The 18,962-nt window shown below is 52.6% G+C and overlaps 1 protein-coding gene across 2 annotated transcripts in view; it reads left to right on the top strand.

The window, feature by feature from the left end:
- MGAT5B (alpha-1,6-mannosylglycoprotein 6-beta-N-acetylglucosaminyltransferase B) overlaps positions 1–17,147 on the top strand; it is a 62,033-nt gene extending 44,886 nt beyond the window's left edge. The window contains exons 9-18 of one of the 2 annotated variants that reach the window (XM_018073400.2): positions 1,357–1,488; positions 2,378–2,511; positions 3,214–3,344; positions 3,967–3,972; positions 5,580–5,735; positions 6,376–6,522; positions 8,050–8,166; positions 14,602–14,676; positions 15,120–15,394; positions 16,526–17,147. In XM_018073400.2, the coding sequence (XP_017928889.1) occupies positions 1,357–1,488; positions 2,378–2,511; positions 3,214–3,344; positions 3,967–3,972; positions 5,580–5,735; positions 6,376–6,522; positions 8,050–8,166; positions 14,602–14,676; positions 15,120–15,394; positions 16,526–16,724 (1,372 nt within the window). In that variant the 3' untranslated portion in view covers positions 16,725–17,147. The remainder of the gene's footprint in view (positions 1–1,356; positions 1,489–2,377; positions 2,512–3,213; positions 3,345–3,966; positions 3,973–5,579; positions 5,736–6,375; positions 6,523–8,049; positions 8,167–14,601; positions 14,677–15,119; positions 15,395–16,525) is intronic. The other variant, XM_018073401.2, reaches the window with a different exon arrangement.
- The last annotated feature ends 1,815 nt before the right edge of the window (positions 17,148–18,962 follow it).

Here is an 18,962-nt window from a genome sequence, read left to right as displayed (position 1 = left end):
AATAAAACCCAGGTAGGACTGGAAAGAGGATTCTCATGTTCAGAAGGGAAGATGCAGAGAAATTACAAGAAACAGTAACAGAGCTCACGTAAGAGGGAAAGATTCAAAGCCTGGGAGTTTAAGACCTGGCCAGAACTTTTATTCCTAAAAGAAGTAAAAATACTTACAGGCACGGTTGGGATAAATTCCCATCTCCAAATAGGTGCTAGGAGTAAATGAAGAGCCCAGAAGAAAACAAAGACAGACGTCTTGGCAGGCAGGAGTGAAGGGTGAGATTTCACAGTGTCTGAGCTCAGACTTGCAAAATAAAACAGGAATTCCTCAACCCTGCTGGAAGGACTGAGAACGAAATGGGACAACTGCGTGGTGAGAGTGAGACAGCCTGGGTGGACCAGACCAGCTCAGCGGTTTGGTTTTCCATGAGGGTGTTGCTGTTGCTTTTTGGGTGTTTGTGGGGTTATGAGGGTGAGGAATTATTATCTTTAGGAGGAAAAAAATTATAGAGCTTTAAAACTGAGGAGCGAAGTATTTGTATTTCTGAACAAACTGGCACTTGGAAATCACAAGTACATGTAACTAGGATTTTTGAGAAACCTGCTGAAGCTGGAAGGTGTCACAGGTTTTTTTCTGAGAAGGAGGAAATGTGGTCCAGACAAGCAGATGGGCTGCCAGTCTGACATCAGTGGTAGACTTAGAGGAACAGCTTTGGAGAGAGGGATTCATTGGTTCAGAGAGGTAATTGAAAATGGAAGGAGACACACCACAGGTTTACCAGCCTTGTATCTTGCTGGATTAATCACATCTCACCCTGGCAGCGAGGTAACTGATGGTCTTGATAAAGAGATTGGAGTCGAGTTTATCTGGGTTTTCATCCACTGGAGGAGGGAAGAGGGGCTGAGCATGGCTGTTGTAAGGAACTGTTAGGGAATTTTAGGCTAAGGTGGGAGCCTCACAGGCAGAGAGGAGAGGAAAGATGTGGTTTTACAAGTCTGTCACTGATGTGATTGCAATGAAACCAAATGAAATCTGGTGTCTTCAACAAGAGACATCCAAGGGAGTGTGTGTGGTGACTGAGATGGTGGTGAGCCCTGTCTGGGATTGCTGTGCAGAAGCCTCACAGTCCATGTGGGAGGAGAAGGAACTCAGCTGGAGCAGGTGCAAAGATGATGAGGGACCAGGACTCCCCAGATCTTTGGCCCAGGAAATAAAAACTGGGGAGAGGAGAACCATCTGCATCCCCCTCCATCAAAGAGGGAGCTGGTTGGTGGCTCCTGTTCAATGCCTGGCAGGGAAATGAGTGTTTGTGTTTCAGGGCTTTCATGGTGCTGGGCCCTGATCCCTCCTGCTTCTCCCCAGTCACTTAGGGGTGCCTCCAGGACGGGGAAACTGCCCCTTGACCAGTCCTTTACCTTTCGACCTGATTTACACCGACTACCATGGGCTCCAACAGATGAAGCAGCACATGGGGCTCTCCTTTAAGAAATACAGGTAAGCAAAGCCTCTGCCTGCTCTTATTCTCCATTTCATTAATTAGCAAGCACAGACTGATGGTAGTGACCTCGAGGGATAGCCCTCCCCATCCAAGGAGCCAGACCCTTTGATTTTACCTTTGATTTTTGCCTGGCTGGTGCCTTGCTGTGTCCCCTGCTGCCGTGGCACGAGGCATTCTGCTCACTCTGGATGGAGCCTCACGTGTTCAATATAAAACCTCGTTAAAAGAGACTGAACTGGGAAGAGACCAGCTCCTGCATGTGCCTGGGGGGTGTGTGTGCTTCCAGTTCCATGCCTGCAGCCAGGGGTGGGCACACCTCGGAGGGAAGTGTAAGCCTTGTGGATTTGTAAGGAGCCCTGTCCATGGCTCCTTCAGCATCAAGACAAATGTCATCATCCCCTGGTACATCACCAGCCAGGAAAATATGCGATTTAATTTAGTGCTGATAGTCCTGCTATTTATTATGGTTTTTTCCCATCTCTTCCACTATCCTACACAATTTTATTAGAGAGAAAAATGACAAGCTGCGTTATTGCTTTTATTATAAATGCATTTGCTCTCACATTCAGCTTGTTTTGCTCTCCCCTTGCTTGTTGTTCCCCTTCTCTCCTCAGTCTTGTGCTGGTAGTGCCTGCCTCAGCATTCCCAGGATATTGGGAAAAGCATTAATAAGTCTTCAGGAGATTCATCGTTCTCACAACTGCCGGGGGGTGGAGAGTCCTGCCAGGCGAAATTGCTCCTCGCAGGAAGGAGCAGTGGGCTGGGGAGGGCTCTTCGTGATGCCCTGGGGTGCAGACAAGGGACGAGCTGCCTGGGGACACCAGGTGTCCCTGGAAGCTGGGACTCTCTCACGGTGAGGTCCCGGGGTCCTGTTTGCTCTCCCAGGTGCCGCGTCCGGGTCATCGACACCTTTGGGACGGAGCCGGCCTACAACCACGAGGAGTACGCGACGCTGCGCGGCTACCGCACCAACTGGGGCTACTGGAACCTCCAGCCCACCCAGTTCATGACCATGTTCCGTGAGTGGGGCACAGGGGCACGGCGGGGTGGTTTGGGGGTCTCACAGGTACCACAGAGGCAGGTCTGACCTCCTCCAGCAGGTGATGCACGGGCAGTGCCGTCCCCCCCCGGCTCTGCTCCTGCTTCCTCCTGTCTGCAAGGAGCTCCCAAGTCTGCTTGGCCACCTCTTGGGCTACAGAAATGATTCGAGGAGAGAGACCAGGCTCCTTCCACCATGATGGCTTGCTGGCTCCAGCACAGTCAGGGCACAGCCAGCAGCTTCCAGCTCCAGGGAAGGGAAGCATGAGGTGGTTTTGGTTGCAAAGCCTGGTTTGATTTCAGCTGGGATGGTAAAGGTGAGAGGCAGCTCAGTGATCTAGATTTGCCTGTGGCATAGTCAGGAGATGTGCTTGTCTGAAAGGAGCCCAGTGACCCATTGGCTGCTGGATGAATCAAGTGTTGCTTTTTCCTGGCTGGATAAAGCCCCTTTGGCAGCCTTAAAAATGCCTCACTTTGTAAAGAGCCACTTGAGTGGCTTCTAAAGCCTGGATTTCATGAGCTGCTTGGATGGGAATTCATGCCATTTTTCCTCCAAGCTCCAGCAAGGCTCTGGAGCTGGGCTCATCCCAGTCCCTGTGCTGCAGTGTGGCTGCATCCTCAACCCTGGGAGGTGCCAAAAAGCATCTGTCCAGCCATGTGTCTTCTCCCCTTGGTGCCCACAGCTCACACCCCCGACAACTCCTTCATGGGCTTCGTGTCAGAGGAGCTCAACCAGACAGAGAAGCAGCTCATCAAGTCCAACAAAGTGAGCAGCATGGCAGTGGTGTACGGGAAGGAGGCCAGCATCTGGAAGGTGGGTGTCCTTGGGATGGTGGGGAGAGCCCAGGCAGGCAGGGGTGGCTGCAGGCACAGCTCAGAGGCAGCAACAGCAGCAGCCTCTGGCTTTTCTCAGTGTGTTTGTAGAGGACCATCCTTGTCCCGTTCCTACAGGAGTGATGTGACACATCCAATGCCTCTGAGCAAACAGGGAGAGGCTGGTGAGACGCCATTCCCTGCTCTCTGCTCTGGGTGATGCTTGCTCCCAGCAGGCTGCTGAGGCTGAGGATTTCAAATCAATGATTTTATGTAATTAATTACAATGATTGCCGTTAATTAATTGCAATGATTGCTGTGCTATGATGGGGATGGTTTGTCTCTGCTTTCAAGTACCCCATGAAAAGGGATTGTGCTCCCTCCATCTGCCTGTGCCTGTAACACCTGGGGGAGAGGGTGGGTGACTGTATGGAGACAGCACCCACAACAACCCCCAAAACATCCCTCCTGCATCTCCTGCAGGGGCTGTGTGTGCTCCCCCCTGTCTTACCCAGAGCTACCAAGCTTCTTTTCCTTCCAAGGCTTTAAAAAGGAGCTAATTCTCACTGTCTCTTGATTTATTTCTGTTTTTCCCCTTCATGCACTGCCTGGGGCTGCTGCAGTTGCAGGTACTGTACCTCACCAGCTGCTGCTGGGCTTTACCTCTGCGCGTCTTCTCGGGAGAGAAAAGGTTTTGCTGGAGTCGACTTTGCCTTGACGTGGGCTTGGTCCTCTGGAGCTGCCAGGACTGATGTGGGTTGATGCAGTGGGGGCTGTATCTCCTCCCTTTCCCCATCTTTCCTGATCAGCAGCCGCTAATTAGCAGGGATGCCTGCGGTGGGCCAGGATCCAGCCACACCGTCTCCTCTTTGCTGTCTCCCCAAAAGACCTGCTGAAACCCACTAAATCTCATTTTAGGGAAACTGTAATATCTTATCTTATTTTTCTACCATTCCCCCGCATTTTCCTATCCAGAAGTCGCATTTGAGCTCAGTTAGGTTAATTTAGGAAGGCACTAAAGAGAGTTAAAACCTCAGAACGGACATTTCCCTCCACCCTGGGTGCTACAAGCATTTGCTCCTTTTAGTCAGAATTCACAAACAACATCAGTTTCCACAAAACTGCATATTTGGAGTCATTTATTACTGTGTGAAGGAGCTGAGGCTGGTCCTTGCTGGTGGCTGTTCCTTGAGGCCAGGCTGCCTTTGCTTTGCTTCACATCTTGTGCCGCCCCATGGAAAAAAATAAGGGGTTGGAGGGATTTTTCCTTAGTTTGAGTGATTTTGTGGTCTAGAAAGGCAAAGAACACCTCCATCTTCTGGAGTCATTTACCAGCCTTGGACCAAACGCTGTCTTCCAGAGCAGGATGTTTTTGACATTTAGAAACATTTCATTAAACTGCCTTTCCTATATTTCTCATTTCCTACCCCTCTGAACTTCTTGCCTCCGGCTTGCAATAGGAGCTGAAGTTTTAATAAGGTGAGAAAGGCTTGGTTTTAGCCTTGGAGAAGTCCAGGGATACATGGCTGAGGGCAGAAATACGGCGTTCAGGGAGGATTTGAGGCAACATACCCAGTTTTCCCCAATTCCCCATTTATAACTCCTTATTCCCTCCTGGTCTCTGCTCTTTTGGGGCCCATTGCAGCACTGGAACAAGCTGAAAATGCAGTGTCCAAAGGCTGGTCCCTCTGTGGTTTTTTTCAACCAGAAAAAGTTCTGCAATAGAGAAATTGCTAAAAGGAAAGGTTGCTTTGCAGAGCAAAAGCAGGGAAGCCTCCAAAAGAAGAGAATTGATGACCCCCTTCATTTTCCAGGTAGTGAAACAGGATTAAACCTGAGCAAGAAAATCCTGGGGACTTGTTACTTGGAATAAGAGGCTATTAGCAAGGTCTGGTCGTTGCAAAGTTTCCTCTGAATCTGCTGAAGTCTTTAATTCAGCAGCTCCAGAGTGGAAGTTGCCCTGGGAGGCGGCAGGGAAGGCAGGAGCTCGAGGTGCTGATGGTCGGGGTGATGGATCCTGCAGTCGTCTTGGCTCTCTGGGAGCGTAGGGGGGGCCAGCATGTGTTTACAAAGAATGAAGAGGGGAGGGTGTGGATTTTGCACTGCTGTGGGTTTACCTGAAGCATTGCAGGTGCTCTGGAACAGCAGTGTGAGAGCTAAATCTCCCCCCACAACTCCGGTGGAATAGGTCAGGCCCATCTTCTGGTGCAGTTCACAGCTCTGCCTTCCTCCCCAGGGCAAGGAGAAGTTCCTGGCCATTCTCAACAAGTACATGGAGATCCATGGCACCGTTTATTACGAGACACAGCGGCCGCCCGAGGTCCCGGCGTTTGTGAAGAACCACGGGCTGCTCCCACAGCACGAGTTCCAGCAGCTGCTGAGGAAGGCCAAGGTGGGGGAGAGTCATCCCAGGACCCTGCCCCTCATTACCTGCCTTCCAGCCTTGTAGCTGGGATAATTAGCTGTGAGCCTCTCAGCCAGGATAATTAGCCAGGAACCGAGCAGAACACATCCTTCCAGATCAAGATGTGTCTGATGAGTTTCTCCTTGCAGACTTGTCCGCAGGCGGAGCACAAAGTTTCCCCATTAATTCATTTATTGCTAAATGGGGCGTTGGGTTTTTTTTTTCCCCCCACCATATAGCTGTGATAAAAATAAACGGGATTCTCAGAGGGAACGTGTGGGTGCAGGCTCATCCCGGTCGCCTTCAGCTGGTGCCTGGGGGAAATATTCTTGGTTCACCAGCCCAAGCAGCTTTGGCAAAGGAATATTGCTCCATACAGAGGCAGTGTGGTGGTTGTGACCACCATGGGGGAACTTGCAGCCCCTGGACACCCCATGGCCCGTGTACAGCTAAGCTGTAGAGCAGGGGGAGTTTTAAGCACCTCTGAGCTGTGGGATGTTGAACTCCCTTAGAGGTTTGGTGTGCCAGGAGCAGGGCAGCAGAGAGGGATGCTGGTGGGTTATTTGGGAGACTTCCCTATGGGGCTGGCCACGTCCGCTCACCAGCACGTGGTTTTTCTCCCTTGCAGCTCTTCATTGGCTTTGGGTTCCCCTACGAGGGTCCTGCCCCGCTGGAGGCCATCGCCAACGGCTGCGTTTTCCTGCAGGCGCGGTTCAACCCCCCGCACAGCTCCCTCAACCACGAGTTCTTCCGCGGGAAACCGACGTCCAGAGAGGCAAGTGTGGCAGCAGGAGAGTGGATGGGATGGGATGGGATGGATGGATGGATGGAGCCAGCCTGGGGAAGAGCAGTTGCTAAACTGAGATTTTTCTTTTTTTTTGGGTTTTTTTTTGATGAGATTTCCTCCACGCGCACACGTGTGGATACCTGCAGGTTGGGTCCCCTCTCCTGTCGCCACATCATCTCCATCTAGAGCTCTTGGATGCAAGGGGCTGTGCTCTGGGTTTGGGGTTTCCAAGGAGAAGGTGGTGCAGGAGCCTTCTGCAGACCACAAACCCCAGTTCCTTCCCCACCAGCCCAGATCCACACACCCCCCACACACTGCTCCCAAACCAGGGTGATGCTCCCCTGTTCATCCCTTTGTCCACATGGAGGGACAGCAAGACCTCCATGTTTTTGCAGGGGTATGAAATCCCTCCCAGGCTTGCTCGTCCCTGGGAATTCAATCTAAGTAGAGCAGGAACTCTTTAAAAGTTAAAGGCTTGAGAAAATTGCCTCTTTTATTATTAATAAAGTGGATAAAGCAGTGCAGTGCTCAGGGAGCGAGCTGGGGGACCAGGCAGCTCAGCCCTGCCACAACCCTGCTTGGCAGTACCATCATGGGGTCGGGGGCACTGGGCTGTCCTGGCCCCCCACATCTGCCCTGTGAACCCCCTGAATTAGCTGCTGGTGCTATCACCCATCCCAGTGGGTGCTGTGGTTGTGCTTCAGCCTGGAGCTGGGATGGCAGGCGGGGGTGAGGGCTGTGAAATGCCTCGGGGTGTTTGTGTGCCAGAGGGGAAGGAGGAGATCAGTCTGTTGGGAATGAAATGAGAAAGGACAGAAAGCTGGAGAATAAAACACAGAGCATGCCCTGCTCTCCTCCTCCAGCTGCCAGGGGTTCAGGCCCCTCTGCCATATTTCGTGGTGCCCCCAAAATACCTCCTCTGATCAGCAACTTCTCTCTTCCCTTCCCAGAGGAGATCAGGGCTCTGGCTTCCTCGCAACTATGTGGGGCTGAAACAAAAGAGGTAGATCCCCAAAAGCGCCTGGGTGGCTGGCTGTGGGGTACCAGTGTGAGAGCTGCCTGTGGCATCAGGGCAATGCAGTTTCCAGCACTGCTTTCTCCCAGTGCCAGACTTTCCCAGCCTTCAGTGGCAATGGATTTTCTCTCTGCCTTGTTTCTGGAGCTGGCAAACCTGGGAGACATGGTGCCTTCACACACCTTTCCTGCTTTGGTCTGTTTTTGCCATCTAGACCCACAAATGGCTCAGGTCAAATTTAAATTGTGCTTGTATTATGGAGATACTCAGGGCTGTGGAGGGATTTCAGTGTTGTTGGGAATTTTAGCACATCAGCCTGAGCACAGGGGGCAGCTAGGTTCAGAGGAAACCTTTTTCCAGCACCTCCCTGTGTACAAGGAATTAAAACTCGTTGTGTCCATGCCTGAGCCTGCTGCTCCTCTGCCATCACGGCTGTGAATGGGACAGAGCAGCTGTTCAGGTAGGGATTGCAAAATCCTGCTGACACTGCTGTGTTTTAGGTGTCCTCCCAACACCCATACGCTGAAGACTTCATTGGGAAGCCACATGTGTGGACTGTTGACTACAATAACTCTGAGGAGTTTGAAGCTGCTGTCAAGACCATCATGAGGACCCAGGTACGGCTCAGGGTGGGTGTTGGGGTGATCTCCCTGCTGCTGGGTTTGGACAGCAGCAGCAGTTGCTGCTGCCTGGCTCTCCCTCTCAGGCATTAATTGCTTTTCCTTCCTTGCTTCTCCTTTGGAATTATTTGCACGTGCAAGGCAGAAATCCTCCTCTCCTGCAGCCCCGGGGGGACACGTGCTCCCACTTTGCTTTGGTAGTGAGTATTGTAGGCAATTCCCTGGGGCAGAGCTGTGCCTTTGAGGGATCCTCTGGGCAGAGCTGGAGCAAGGGGAAGCTGAAATAAGGCAGATGAGGTTTGGGAGCAGGAGGCTGAGATTGCTGGAGATGTGCAGCGGTGCTGGGATCTGGTGTGATTCAAAGAAAAACCCAGACAGCATCTCCCTGCAAGCATCCAGAGATCTGCAGACCCCTGTGCCTGCCAGTCCCCCATTTCACTGTTGATCATTAGTGTTCAGATGGAGCAAATCAGTAGGAATAACTTCATGAGTTGCCTCTGTGAAGGATGAAGGGATGTAGGGAAGGGGGGGACATGAGGACCCTCGGGGAAGGCAGCACTCCCGCTGCGCCCGCTCTGGAAACGCTCCCTCATGAATATTTACCTCCTGCCCTGTGGCAGGAGCCTTTCAAGTTGTCCAAATTATTAAAGTCAATTTTCCTGCAGGGGAGAAAAGTGCTGATAGCCATTTTGCTTGCAATTTGCTTCGCCTGGGATGAGCCCTCCCCTCGTGAGGGCATAATGTGCTGTGAAACCAGGGCTCTGCATGGGGCTGTGGGGGCTCAGGATTCACAGTGCCGGGTGGGCTGTGGGGGGGACAGGGGTGATGCTGGTCAGAGAGGTGACACCCAAGCTTTTCCCTGCGTTAGAGGCTGCAGAAGTGGGTGTCTGTGACAGTTTGGGGGCTACATTCAGCTGCTGTGGCCATGCCATCAGCCTGGGTCTCTCACCTTGTCGCAGGCGGTCGCCGCAGCTCTTCACCTCGCGCTCGTTTTCTCTGTGGATTTGCAAAGACAGAACTAACCTAACTTAGGAAAAACAGTTGTTGTTTTGCGCATTCATCCCCGTATCTCGATTAGAATTAAATTAAAAATAATTACATCCCTGCTGCTGTGCTGCTGGGCCAGCTGTCAGCGCTTGACCCTCCACCATCTGGGCTGGAGACAGCCCCGAAGCAAAGGCAGCGCTGTGGGCGGGCGGCCGAGAGCTGGTTTGGGGAGAGGGAAGGAGATTTTCAGCCTTTCCAGAAAAGAAGAAAGAAAACAGTGAAGCCTGGTGCTGCCATGCTATTAAAATAATTAAAGAATGATTGGAGAATTAAGGAGACTGGGGGGAAAAGGGCTGTGCTGGCTCCTGAGCAGCTGCGCCGCGATGTCGACTGGATGTGCGCCAGGTCATTTAGGTGCCTAATGATAATGTCTGGTTAAAAATAAAGGAAGTAGGAAGGATTTTAGGGAAGGATTTGGTGGTGTGATGGGAAGAGCTGGTGTGGGGACCCACTGGGTCCATCACCTGGCACTTGCCAGAACGTGCCATGCCCATCCCTCTTTAGCCCAAGACAAGCTCCTGTCTCAGCTCTTCTCCCCATTCCCACTCTGGGACCAAGGACCCCCACCTCTCAGTCCCTTCCCACAAAGCATCCCAGATCCTGGAATTACCATCAACAGCTGAAAGTTGAAGTCCTAAATTTACCTCAAATGAATAAATCCAGTTGCTGACATCCCCCTTGCACTGTGACACACAGTCACTCTGGAGGGGAGTGATTCCTTCCCTCCAAGAAATTAATCCCACAACTCACCTCTTTGGGGTTTTTAAAGACGTTGTATAAATCCTCCCAAAGCAGAGCAGGGAGTGAGTGTGAATAACTTACAGGAACCTCTTCCCCCCCCTTCCTTTTTATCTCTTAAATAGAAAGGTCTGCTTTATTAGAGATGCTGTCAAGGCAATTAAGCCTAAAAATTGACCTACCTTACGGGTTTAAAAGCCTTATTATGGGCTTTGGCTCCAGGAATCCCTGGGTATCTTGTTTTTAAAATACTGTTTGTTACAGCAGGAATTGAAAACAAGGGCATTAGCAGGAGGAACAGCAGAAAGCTGGTGGCTGGACAGTTTAGTGTTATTGTTTTTCCCAACCAGGTACTGGAACTTGGAGAAATTATTATTCCTTATTCCCCCCCCTGAAGGTTTTGTTCCTCTGGGGTTTTGTTATTGGAATATCTAACAAATTTGTCTGTGTTTCCGAATAACCACCATCAATTTATTTTTTTTTCTGTCAAAACATTTCATTTCAAAATTACTGGAATGAAATACTATGGTTTTGTTTCCCATCTGCCTGCCTTTGTTTGGAAATACCCTGCCAATTTATTGAAAGGAATGCTCGTATCCAAAATGATGCATTTCCCTTTGCTTCACCAACTCAGACAGATTGAACCTGAAACACAACATTTTTTCCCCTCCTTGACGGGTGGAAACATTGGAAACTGAAAACTGACCTGAAATTGATTTTATTTAGTATTTTTTTTGTTGTTGCATGACTGAAAAATCACTTATCCCACAGCTGTGGTTTTGCATCTTCCAGGCCAAAACTCAGCAAAACATTTTTGGGGGTTATGGGATGTTGTGGGAAGCTGTGAGATGCTCTGCCATCAGCTTTTCCTGGTGGCACTCGTGCTGGGTGCTGGGAACCAGAGTGCCAGGGACTGGGAACCAGGATGCTGAGTGCTGGGAACCACTTTGGGAGCTGATTTCATGAACCTGGTGGTAATTCTGATACAGCCAAGCTGACAGCAAGCTCCTGGTTTGGTTCTGGGGGGGATTTGCTGATGCTCAGCAATATTTTAGTGTTACCTGAGGCTGCCTCAGGCTGCCTGTGGCTCTGCAGCCAGGTCACTGCTGGCAGGGCTGTACAGCACCCCACTTTATACTGCTGACACCCAGGGCTGCAGCTCGGGGTGGGATGTGCCATCCCACAGCTCCAGCCCTGCCCCAGCTCCTTCCAGGCTGACAGAGCTTCCTGTGGTGTGTTTGTGCAAACAGAGCAGTTGGGATGCAGCTGGAATCCTTCACCAACCTAGTTTTGCCTGAAAAAAACTTCTTCCTTCTGGAGAGGGAGCTGAATCACAGCTCGGACGTGGCTTGGGTTTGCAATATGTGGTTTTTTCCCCCCAGAAAAGCCCTTGTGTGCCCCTCTCTTGTCCTTTTGGAGGTGGCACCTGCTCAGGGTCACCCTGCAACTGCTGGGGAAGGCTTTTGGCAAGCTGTGCCTCTGCCTTTCATCCCACTTGGAGCAGTTCTGGGTTTCCCTGGCGGCTTGCATCCCTGACCTATTTATAAGGAAAACTGAAACCGTGGAAGCACCAAACCCCTCTGTGTCAGAGATCAAATCCTGGCACAGTGACACGGGGCAAAGAGACAAGTTGTGTCCCCCTGGGAAAGGTGATGCTGGGAGGTTTTCCCAGTGATGGATCATGGCCATTATCCAGGGGTTACAGGCTGGAGAAGGAGAGAGGTTTGCAAGCACCACCATTTTCTGGGCCTTCAGCTTTTTCCATTGTCAAAAACAGTCCTCGCACAAGCAATTTAATAGACCCAATATTCTGGTGTAGTGAAGGGAGAAGGCTTCATTATATTAAAGTCAAACATACAGGACTATAATGGAAAATTATACATTTCAGACTATGCCTGAAAGAGCGGTGCATTAAACATCACAGTGAAAATAGCTGGTTAAAATGTTCCAGCCTGCTGTTACGTGCCAGCAGAGAATTGCATTATTTTTCTACTTATTTGTCTGATGACGTTTGGATTTTTTTTCCCCCCTTTCCCTTTTGAGTGAGGGAGACTTACTGCTCTCTTCCTGCTGGGAACTAGAAAACCAGGGCTCTCGTGGTGGTATCCCCATGGGACACCAGTAACTCCCTGTTTGGCTCATGGAGAGTGCTGGGGCTGGAAAGTTCTGGCTCTGTGTTCCTCACCTGGGGGAAAGGGTGGCAAAGTCCATCTTCACCAACCCCTCCACCCTCTCCCGTGGCGTCCTGTGCATCGTTCTGCCAGGCAGTGGTCTCCACCTCAGAATCCCTCTCTTCCCAGGGCTCTGGGGACATCCTGAGCTCGCAACACAGGGAATGCCATTAAGGATGTGGCTGTCAAGAGGAGGCCAAGCCCGTCAGATTTTAATTAAACAATTATCTTCTCAAAATTGGCATTTTCTATCAGCCCTGGATGCACGAGCTGAATCCTAATGAGACCAGGAGAGGGGAGTAGGGGGGAGTGAGAGGCTTTGGGGGACCCCCTGAGGGGGAGAGAAGCTGGAGGAGCAGGGGCTGCAGAGGGCTCTGCCCACAGCCTCCTGATGCCCTTGTACCCCACAGGGCCATGGGAGTCTGTGGGCAGATGGGATTGCACGTGGAGCATCACCTCTGCAGGCGCAAGGAGGTTTTCTGCCTCCATCCTGCAGTCATGTTCTGCATCCCACTGGGTACCACAGTGGAGTTTTGGGGGAATTAGGCTGATTTTTGGAGTTGTGTCTACTCTATGCCTGGCAAAACGGAGTCCTGGGAAAAGCCCCCCGGTATTGCAGCCATGAAGGCAGTGCTGAGATGAGACTGAGCACTGGTGATGCTGAGCAAGGGGTGGTTTGTCTCTCCCAAATTGGTGCCAGGCAGCATCGAGCCCCCAGCCTGGTTCTGTGCAACTGAGATGGGCGGTTCTGCTTTGGTTGTTTCTTTTTTTTTGAGGACTCTGCCCCAGTTAACTGAGAGCCCATCAGGAATTCAGAGGCAGGATTGGTGCCTGTCACTGTGTCAGCTCTGATTAGCATGCACATCTGTAATTAGGCAGAGCAGCTGTGATTTCCAGCATGGCTGAGATCTCAGGTGGGATATTTATGGCAGGGAGATGCTTAGAGGGTTCTCAGCAGACTGAGCCTTTGAGCTTGGGTTTGACAGGTACTTCAAAAGGAAATAGCTATTTTGGAGGTGCAGAGCTCAGAAAATAGAAGCAGCAGTGTTTTCTGGATTAATTATCTTTGGGGTGGTTTTGCTTATAATCCTTTTGCATGAATCCTTTTGCAGAGATAGCAGAGGAAAGGGGGTCACAGGACCAGCTCCTTCCATGCCCCAACATCCTTCTGCTCATGTAACACCTCTGGGAAAATAAGGGAGCGTGGCAAAATACGTCTTCCCAGGGCAGAAAGTTTCTTAAAAATTAATTTGTTCCAGAGGGAAGTGGGGCATCAGTGACAAACAGCCCTTGTGGAAATGCTCTTCCCATGGGGAAAATCACTCTGGACCTTGGGACAATGGACATGTACCAGCCCTACTGAGGGCAGCGAGCACGGCTGCCTGCTCCTGCCTGCTCCTGCCTGCTCCTACTTGCTCCCCCTGGAGCCTGTGCCACTGCAGTGCCAGGGACATGCTCGTTTGGGGGATGAGAAGGGTGTTTGCCATGCCAGGATCCAAGGGTGACTCTCAGGACAGGGAGATGTCGGGAGGTGCGTGCGGGCAGAGTCTCCCGAAGACCAGCAGTGTTTCGTAACCCACACTAAAAATACTCCGTGGTTTAAGCACTGGTGACTCTGTAAATAGCATTTATCAACGTGGAGGTGCAGTGACAGCACTGACATCCACGTGGGCATCAATGTTTGCTCCATCCCAGTGTGCAGCCTGCTGCTGCCTCCCTGCCCCATCCCAACCTGTGCCAGCAGGGACTGGCAGAGATGTGGCTTCCCCCCCATCACAGCCACTGGTGCTGGGCAGCAAACCCTCAGCAGCGTGGCGCTGGGAAAAGAGAGATGTTTTTCCAGGTATTGTTCACAGCCAGTCCCAGCCCTGGGCTTTTCCCTGGCCAGTTTTGTGAGTTGGAGTGCCAGGGCAGTGAAGCCTGGGCTTTTCTCTCTGAGCAGGCCAAGCCGTATTGAGGTCAGAGGAACAGAGGATGCTAAACCAGACCTGAGGCATCACTGGGATCACTGTTGCTCTGGATTAACTTGGCATCTTTACCAGTCCTGCCTACTCCCCAGTATTTTAAAATTCCTCCCCCCTTGCCCCCAGCGCTGAGTGTTTCTTGGGCTGAAACAGTTCATACTTAAGTTCAACGTGACCCATAGCATGGAAACTAATTTGATTTGATATGATTTTGTAACTTACCTAAAGTGGAGAAAAGGGAGACTAAAATGGAACAGAGTGATTTCACTTTCACCACTACATAGGCTGAACCCAAAGTACTCCTTCTCCCTCTTTCTCTAGCGCTTTGTGGCTTGTGAGGTTTTTCCAGCCCTAGGATTCTTCCCTGCTTGCTTTGGTGGACAGACATGAGCCGTGGGTTTCAGTGGGTGGGAGAGCCATGCCCAGAGCACTGCTATGCTGGGCCACTGGGCTCAGGGGCAGGACAAGGCTGTCCCTGCTTGCTGCCTGTGCTCTGCTCTTCCCCTTCACAGGTGGACCCTTACCTGCCTTACGAGTACACCTGCGAGGGGATGCTGGAGCGGATCCACGCCTACATTCAGCACCAGGTTGGGGGAGGATCCCTGTCCTTACTGGGGAACCATCTCTGTTCTCCTGGCCAACCTTCCCTCTTCTCCCTGGGGAACATCGCTGCCCTCCCATGGGCATTGTGCAGCCAGTGCCCTAATTGCAGAAAGCACCCAGGAGATGGGGCTGGGGGAAGTTTGTTGTGAACCAAAGATGCTGGGGGTTGGTGGAGGATACCTGGGGGTGCTAGGGCTGGGTCAAGGCCTTTCTGCTGCAGAGAATAAGGCAGCACTGGGAGAAGAGGTGACCAATGTGTTTATCCCCCACAGCAGGAGATGCCATCTATGCACGCAGGTGACCTCAACCTGATGAGCAAACTCATCATCCCAAGTGTCCTCCTGTCCTGCCAGCAGGCTCCCTTCCCCTTCCTTGACATCTCTCCCTGTCCCTCAGCTTGCTGACCCGTTATCTTCTCTCCCACCAGGATTTCTGCACCACGTCATCTCCTCCTCTGCCTCCCAAGACCAAGAGTCCTGCTATGCAAAGCCCTCCGAGCCCGCTGGTGCTGTCCCCCAACGCCACTCACCTGGTGTGGTCGCCCAGGGCCAGCCGGGACCCCCAGGCCTGGCCCCCCGTGGGCTCCCTGCAGGTGTGGGTGTCAGAGCCCCGGCACACGTGCACCGAGACGTGCCGGCGGCACGGGCTGGTCTGCGAGCCCACCTTCTTCAGGTTCCTCAACAAGGAGGAGGTGTTTCTCCAGTGAGTTGTGACCTTCTCAGTGAATTTGGGGAAGGGGCCAACAGCCAGACAATGTTCCCTTTGCTCCCTCCCATTTTCCTCATGTGCCCCCTGATGAAATCCCATTGAGGTGCCTTTGTGCCCAAGGCAGTGCAGGCAGGGAATTGCCTGTCCAGCTTCATGCAGTGACAGCCTTTCCAGGCACGGTTCCGCCTCTCTCCCACCCTGTTCCTCTCCCCCTCCTCTGTGCTCTCTGCCGTGCTCTGTGCCTTTCTCTCATTTTTAATGTGTCTCTCTGTAAAACTGCATTTTGAACACACAGCAGTAAAGTTTTAATAGAGTATAAATCTGCCACCAGGCTCCGTGCTGCTCTGTGGGCAATTAAAATGCGAGCCTTGCCCGTGCTGTCACACTGGTCAGGCAGGCACTGCGTGTCCCACTGACAGTTTGATATGATAAATTAGAGCTGGGGCTTGGGTTTCACTCTCTCCCCTCCTTGTCCTCCTCCAGAACTTAAAATGAGCTGGCTCAGGGACTGATCAGTTGAGAGGGGTTGGTGGGAGGGCGATGCCAGTGCTGCTGCTCCATCTGCATCTGGGAGGGGGGGGGGATGTTGAGGTCTGCACTGGGAATTTTTGCTGCTCCTCGGGGCATTTGCTGATGCCCAGCCCAGTTTTCTGGCTAATCCCAGCTAGCAGGGCACATGTGGGCATCCACTGAGCTCATGTCCATTCCAGGGAATGTTAGCTGCTGTAGGAGGTGTCCATGGAGAGTGGACTGACCTGCTGGTCAGCGAGGGGCTATAAAAGAATTGTAGAATATCCCGAGTTGGAGGGGACCCACAAAGATCAGTGAGTCCAACTCCTAAGATTTCTGTGGGTTTTTATGGGTGATCCTGAGCCACCCATTGCCCATGCAAGGGTTGGGGTGATGTCTGGGCTGCAGGGTTGAGCTGCAGGGTTCATTCCCTTCCTGTGTGGTGTGTTGGGCTGGTGACAAGCACTCAGTTTAGCCAAGGGGTGCCAAGCATAGATCAGCAAAGATCTGCCCCCATGCTTCACCAAGGAACCTCCCTGGGAAGGACAAAACCCCTTCAGTGAACCCCCAGGCAGGCTCCTCACTGAACTGACCCTCCTTTGTCCTCGCTCCCAGGCTCAGCATCACCTGCGACAGCACCGAGTACGAGATGAACCATCTGTACCCCGCGGTGGCCGAGAACGTCCACGAGTGCTACCTCCAGAAGGAGCCTCTGCTCTTCAGCTGTGCCGGCTACAACACCAAGTACCGGCGCCTCTGCCCCTGCCGTGACTTCCAGCAAGGACAAGTGGCTCTGTGCAGGGACTGTTTGTGATGGGGGGTGTCCCCTCCGCGTTTGTGACGCGCGACGTGCACCGAGTGGCTTTTTCTCAAAGCTCTGCAGCGGCCGAGGAGGTGGGACAGGTCCCTCCCGGGGCTCTCTGACTCTGGGCGTTGTTTCATCCACCAGCCAACTGTGAATGACCATGTCCTGAACTTTGGTTTCATTTTTCTCCCTGAGGAGCATCGTCCGACCGCATCCGAACCCACCTGGACCTGGTGGCGCTGGGATGGAGTGGTAGGGAGAGAGAGGGGCTGGGGACACCCTTCCCTTCCCTCTGGCAATGGGACAAGCCACCAGCAGACTGCAGTTTCAGGGTTTTCATCCTCTTCAAGCATCCTGAGTTGTTTTATTTATTGATTTTTTTTTTTAACCCTCCCCCTGACAAGTGGTAAATTAAAGGGGAAGCAACACCCAGCCCTTCTGTGGGAGTTCTTGGGCAGAGGTGTGTTGGGGGGGCACAGGGGGGCTGCTGGTGCCTGGCATGAATGTGGAGCTGGGGAAGGACAAAGCCCGAGGAGAGCAGCTGGGTTGGATGGACATGGTGCCCTCAGGAGGAACCAGGAGGGACTGGGTGGCTCCCAGGCTTTCCCTGGGGAGTGAGGGGTGGGATGGGCTCCTGGGAAGGATGCTGATTGCTGGGGTGGTGTTCCCAGCAGGGCAGAGGTGCCTAAAGTGAGTCCCCCAGCCCCTCAGGCTGCTCTTCACCCATGCACAGAGCTGTACATCCCTCCAAGGATGACTGGAGGTGGTGGAGGGGGCATAGGGGCTGCTCGGGGTTTGAATGAGCAGGCAGGGAGGAGGATGTGCTGCAGCAGCCAAAAGGAATTACCAGTGGGCAGCAGCCAAGGGGAGAGGGAGCAGCTCAGCAGCTGCAAAAGCAACATCATGACTCTGTGCTCCAGATGTTGCCACCACAGGAAACTCCAAGTGATCATCTTCCATGAGTTGTCTTCACTTCTTCAGCTTTCCTTACTGCCATTCATCTCACTTTGGGGGAGTTTTCCCTGCTGCCAACGTTTCCCCTCCCAGCACATCCTCTGCCTGGGGTTGGCACTGGTTGGGGTGACCTGATTTGTTTTTGTAGGGTTGCTCAACAGAGCAGGGTGTTGCTGTTAAGGTTGGTGCTCAGCCCTCCTGTTTTGTGGAATTGTTCCATGGTGAGACTTCTGCATCCTGTAAAACATGTGGCACGAAAGTTATGGGCTGGAAACTCCCTCCCATCCCCTCCCTGCATGGGAGAGCTCCTGACCCAGCTGGGGAGGGAGGCTGGTGGGGTGGCATCGTGTCCTGGCACTGTCACTGCAGGGTCCCAGGCCCTGGCAGGCTTGTCCCCCATGGCTCGTGGTGGCTGATGGAGAGCAGTGGCACAGATGAGTGCACAAGGTCTTCCCCTGTGATCCAGATGCTCTCTGGAGCTGGGCCAGGCAGCCCTGGCACCTCCAGCATGTCCTCTGCGTGGCAGGTTTTGGGAGAAAGTCCCATTCCTTCAGCTGTGCTACAGCATCAGGCAGAGCCCCACTCCCCTCACCATCTCCCTGCTCTGTCCCCGGGAAGGGTGACACCACAGAGTGCTCAGGTCCTCTGGGCATCCCGACATCTGAGCCTGCAAGCCTGGCCCAAATCCTGTGCTGGGTGAGGCAGGAGGTGGAGACACTGCCATTATCCCAGAGCAGTTTATCATCCTCAGCTCCAAACTGCGTGGGCAGCCTCCATCCTGCCTGTGACGCCAGCCAGGGGGAAGGATTGATTAAGTAATTTCTGTGTCTTGCAGCCAGCGTGTGTCTAAATAAAAGCAGCACAAACCTCTCTTAGCAGAGCTGAGCAACAGCACCTTTCTAGGCACCTTTCATCCTCAAAGCATCCCCTGGCACAGAGTCCTGCAGCACCCACCCCTCCTGCTGCGAGTGCTGGGTGGGCAGGAGCCAGCCTGGGGGGCTTTGCCAGCAGGAGCCACCAACAATTCACCTCCCAGGGTTGTAAAGGCCAATAAAACCTGGTTTTATAGGGGATCTGAGCAAGTTTTAGAGACCAAGAGGCTCGGGATGCCTCTGGAGGCAGCGCCTGCTACACTTGAGCTCCCCTGGCAGATTTTTCCACCGTTTCTGCTCAGCTGCCTTTAAAATAGCCTTCACCTTTTGGCAGCCCAGCACTGCCTCCCACTGCAGAGAGTCCCAATTATCCCCTGGCAGGAGCATTTTTCTCCAAGCTGAAATAAAAGGCGGCTGGTTC

The sequence above is a fragment of the Manacus vitellinus genome, unplaced genomic scaffold (genome assembly GCF_001715985.3).
Source record: "Manacus vitellinus isolate BGI_N305 unplaced genomic scaffold, ASM171598v3 scaffold_24_pilon, whole genome shotgun sequence".
NCBI classification, from domain to species: domain Eukaryota; kingdom Metazoa; phylum Chordata; class Aves; order Passeriformes; family Pipridae; genus Manacus; species Manacus vitellinus.
This window is presented reverse-complemented; position numbering and strand designations above follow the sequence as displayed.